The sequence below is a fragment of the Mus pahari genome, chromosome 7, assembly GCF_900095145.1.
Source record: "Mus pahari chromosome 7, PAHARI_EIJ_v1.1, whole genome shotgun sequence".
NCBI classification, from domain to species: domain Eukaryota; kingdom Metazoa; phylum Chordata; class Mammalia; order Rodentia; family Muridae; genus Mus; species Mus pahari.
This window is the reverse complement of record NC_034596.1, coordinates 62041945-62046615: the sequence shown is the minus strand read 5'-3', so window position 1 is coordinate 62046615 and position 4671 is coordinate 62041945. Positions and strand designations below refer to the sequence as shown.

Here is a 4671-nt window from a genome sequence, read left to right as displayed (position 1 = left end):
CAAGTAACTGGAGGGAGGGTTTTGCTTGTTTATTTTTGTTTAAGTGTAGTAAGCATTTATTTTTTATTTTATTTTTATTTATTTGTTTTGTTTTGTTTTTCGAGACAGGGTTTCGACAGGTGCACCACCACCACCAGACTGTAAACGTTCATTTTTAAACCTACTACAAAGCTTAAGGTCAAAGTTCCAAATTCAGCGGGCAGTAGTGGCCTACGCCTTTGATCCCAGCACTTGGGAGGCAGAGGCAGGCAGATTTCTGAGTTCGGGGCCAGCCTGGTCTACAAAGTGAGTTCCAGGACAGCCAGGGCAGTACAGAGAAACTCTGTCTCAAAAATAACCTAAAAAAAAAAAACCCACAAAACCCCAAAAAGTTCCAAATTCAAGATGATCAACAAGAAGGAAGCTACCAATTGCTTTCTTCTGCCTGAAAGAAGCCCTGTAGTATTTACCACTGAGGCCTGCGCAGGCGTAGAGTGACCTGAAGGTTGCGTGGAAAGGTCTATCTTCAAGTCCTCCTCAGTCTCTATGATTCCCGCAAGGCTTGATGGGTAACAGATAGGCATTTGGCCTCCATTTTGCGGCTGGAGGTGGGCACGGTGGGCACGCACGGCCGAGGTTCCTGCGGTCGCCATGGGTCGCCGCCCGGCTCGCTGTTACCGGTACTGTAAGAACAAGCCGTACCCAAAGTCCCGTTTCTGCCGAGGGGTCCCCGACGCGAAGATCCGCATCTTTGACCTGGGCCGGAAGAAGGCGAAGGTGGACGAGTTTCCACTCTGCGGCCACATGGTGTCGGACGAGTACGAGCAGCTCTCCTCGGAGGCCCTGGAGGCCGCTCGCATCTGCGCCAACAAGTACATGGTGAAGAGCTGTGGCAAGGACGGCTTCCACATCCGCGTGCGGCTGCACCCCTTCCACGTCATCCGCATCAACAAGATGCTGTCGTGCGCGGGCGCCGACCGGCTGCAGACGGGCATGCGAGGCGCCTTCGGGAAACCGCAAGGTACGGTGGCCAGGGTCCACATCGGCCAGGTCATCATGTCCATCCGCACCAAGCTGCAGAACAAGGAGCACGTGATCGAGGCCCTACGCCGAGCCAAGTTCAAGTTCCCCGGCCGCCAGAAGATCCACATCTCCAAGAAGTGGGGCTTTACCAAGTTCAACGCCGATGAATTTGAAGACAAGGTGGCGGCCAAGCGCCTCATCCCTGATGGCTGTGGAGTCAAATACATCCCCGAACGCGGTCCTCTGGACAAGTGGCGAGCCCTGCATTCCTGAGGACTTTGTTGGCAGAAAAGAAGTACCGATGAGGTTATAGTTTGAAAACCGTTAATTCCGTTCGCATGCTATAGAATTGTTATTTTGCATAGTATAGAACATTACAGTGGAAAGTACCTGCCTTAAGAAACAGGAAAACTGCAGTTTATAGAGAAGGAATTTTCTATTTTGACCTATATACTTAAAATTCGGGGAGTATACTGCAGTGTAGCAAATGTTTTGTTGCGATGGTATAAATGGTACTGTTGGTTATCTTGGATTAAGAGTGGCTAGAGGAGTTGGAAGACGTGTGAGAAGTTCTTTATAGAGCATTAAACATGAAATTTACATCTCAACTGTAGCTTTGGTGGTGTTGCTTTAAACTTGTCAATATTATTTTTAAAATTACCCATAGCCTCAGGTTATCAATCTTAGAACAGTCGGGTGTACTGAAAAAGGGTTTTCTAGACAAGCCTTACATTGTCCTACACTCAGGAGACAGTGATCCAATCTTTTTTTCATCACAGAAAGGGTATAGGTGACAACAGAGTTTATATTGTTTGTATTTGGGTCCCAGTGGAATCAACGAAGAAGAGAAAATGACACTAAATCGGCCATCTCTTCTGAGGGGGCCTTGGAGAGGGTTTGTAATCTGTTGCTGTTTTGCCCTGTACAATTACATTGTTGATACAGGTAATTTCTCTCTTTTTAGAGGTGATACAACCTAAAACTGCTGGTTTGTACTGTTTAGTTTTGTTGTTACCTTATCTGCCTTTTAACTTAAACTTCTGAATCTTAGTCCTGGAAATAGAGCCTTTGGTTTTCCTCAGCGATGCATTTTCAAGGGCAACATATTTAATGGAAACAGGAAAAGGGGGAGTATACTGGTGGATACCTTGCTCAGTATTTTGCATTTAGGTAAAGTCTTCTCGTCAAAAGTTGATCCCCTGACTTGTCCCTCTAAGTTACTTCAGTTTTCACACTTAATTACCATTTTAAGCAATGCCAATACACTGGTAGGTAAGTCTCAACAAGTAACAACATGAGTTCATTCAAAAGGCTCTTCAGCATAAGTATTTACCTGATGTTTCACTTGATCCCCTGAGAACTCTAGGAAATTAGGTCATGTGCACTTAAGGTTTAACCAGCTATTTTGACTCTAATTTGCATTCCTTTTTAAATTTTGACATAATGTCTAAAACCCAAAATTGTTTAAAAATACAAAAAAAAAACCCAATCCATAATGAAGCTCTTGTTTAGCTGTTTATTACTATATCCATAAATTTTTTTTGTCCCTGCTGTTCACTCTTTTTATTTTCAAGACTCAAATATGGAAGATTTGAAAAGAATCAAGGCTCTGTCCAGATTGGATCCCCATCACAAAAGAAATCTAAAATACTAGTAGATAGAAAAAACAGGAATATAAGATTTTACATATTAAAAACTGGTGGGTAGTAAATGGATGGAACTAGAAAATACCATCCAGAGTAATGTGACACAGATTCCAAAGGACATGCATGGTTATGGACTCACTGATAAGTGGATATTAGCAAAAAAGTACAGAATACATAGGATACAATGTCAATCTCACTTAGAAGAGGGAAAAAATAAATCATAGGAGACAGAGGGAAGGAGGGACCTGGGTGGGAGAGGAGAGGGGAAGGGGATCGGGTATGGGCAAAGGGGATGGGAAAAGCCCAGAGGGCTAGGAGAATGAATGAAAATATGCAACCTTTGGGGGTGGGAGGGGGTGGGACCCTCTAGAAAATACCAGAGACCTTGAAGTTATGAGACTCAGGACTCAGTGGGGGTGACCTTAGCCAAAATGCCCAACAGTGGGGAGAGGGAACTGTTGAGTACACCTCCAGTAGATAGACAGCATCAAGTGGAGGGACAGGGTTGCCAGTCCTCAAAATTTTTGATCCCGAATTGTTATGTCTATAAGAACTGCATATGTAGCCGGGCCTGGTGGCGCAGGCCTTTAATCCCAGCACTCGGGAGGCAGAGGCAGGCGGATTTCTGAGTTCGAGGCCAGCCTGGTCTACCAAGTGAGTTCCAGGACAGCAGAGCTATACAGAGAAACCCTGTCTCGAAAAACCAAAAAAAAAAAAAAAAAGAACTGCATATGTAGCAGAAGATGGCCTATTCGGCCTTCATTGGGAAGAGAGGCCCCTTGGTCTTGCAGATGACTTCCTAGAGCCCGAGGAGTATGTGGAGGAGCTTGCGGGGGTGATGCCCGAGGAAGCTGCTGACCTCGATGCAGAGGCCATGCCAGAGTCCCTGAGATACGAGGAGCTGGTCCAAAGAAATGTGGAACTCTTCATTGCCACCTCCCAGAAGTTTATCCAGGAGAAAGAGCTGAGCCAAAGCATCAGGGACTGGGAAGATACCATCCAACCCCTGCTCCAGGAGCAGGAGCAACATGTGCCCTTTGATATCCATACCTATGGGGACCAGTTGGTTTCAGGGTTCCCCCAGCTCAATGAATGGTGTCCCTTTTCAGAGCTTGTAGCAGGGCAGCCTGCTTTTGAGGTGTGCCGCTCCATGCTGGCCTCTTTGCATCTGGCTAATGACTACACAGTGGAGATTACTCAGCAGCCAGGACTGGAGGAAGCTGTGGACACAATGTCTCTGAGACTGCTCATACACCAGCGAGCCCACACCCACTTCCAGACCTATGCTGCACCATCCATGGCCCAGACTTGAGTGGAAGCACTGAGGCAGGGGTGGAAGGTAGTATGTACCTGGAGGTCTTTGCCCCTAATGTGCTATGGGGCCATTCACTCGGTGTTGCCGCCTGGCTGGCCTAGCCTAATAAAGTTAATAAAGTGTTGCTACCCCCCCCCCCAAAAAAAAAAAAGGCCTGACACTATTACTGATGCTTGCAGCCAGGAGCCTGACATGGCTGTACTCTGAGAGGCCCTACCAACATCTGACTTAGACAGAAGCAAATACTTATACCCAATCATTCAAATGAAGTCAGGGACCCCTATGGTTGAGTTAGTGTAAGGGTTGAGGAAGCTTAAGGGGTAAGAGGCCCTATAGGAAGGCCAGCAGTCTCAACCTGGACCCCAACGATCTCCCAGAGACAGCCACCAACTAGGCAGCATACACTGGCTGGTCCAAGGCTCCTGACACATAGATAGCAGAGGACTGCCTGGTCAGGACTCAGTGGGAGAAGATGCACCTAATCCTCTAGAGACTTGAGGCCCCAGGGAAGGGGGCATTCCTTGGGGGGGGGGTGCAGGAGAAGGAGGAATGGGATTAGGAACTGTATGTTGATGGGGGAGGTACTGGAAGGGGTAATGGCTGGAATGTAATTAAATAATATTAAAAAAAAAATTGAGGCCGGGTGGTGGTGGCACACGCCTTTAATCCTAGCACTTGGGAGGCAGAGGCAGGAGGATTTCTGAGTTC

General features: G+C 46.9%; 1 protein-coding gene and 1 pseudogene across 3 annotated transcripts; both read left to right on the top strand.

The window, feature by feature from the left end:
* Positions 1–600: 600 nt before the first annotated feature.
* Rpl10l (ribosomal protein L10 like) lies at positions 601–1610 on the top strand. 2 transcript variants are annotated; one of them, XM_021202526.1, is made up of 2 exons: positions 631–714; positions 820–1275. In XM_021202526.1, the coding sequence occupies exons 1-2, from the start codon at positions 631–633 to the stop codon at positions 1273–1275; spliced, it is 540 nt and encodes a 179-aa protein (XP_021058185.1). The 2 variants fall into 2 exon arrangements, with proteins under 2 accessions (XP_021058184.1, XP_021058185.1); XM_021202525.1 differs by having other exon boundaries at positions 601–1610.
* A 1836-nt stretch (positions 1611–3446) lies between these two features.
* LOC110324041 lies at positions 3447–3960 on the top strand (annotated as a pseudogene). Its single transcript, XR_002380665.1, has one exon. The product of XR_002380665.1 is annotated as a condensin-2 complex subunit H2 pseudogene (transcript).
* Positions 3961–4671: the final 711 nt, after the last annotated feature.

Excerpts from the sequence above, each read along its gene's own strand:
- Rpl10l (XM_021202525.1), top strand. The coding sequence starts at position 631 with ATGGGTCGCCGCCCGGCTCGCTGTTACCGGTACTGTAAGAACAAGCCG.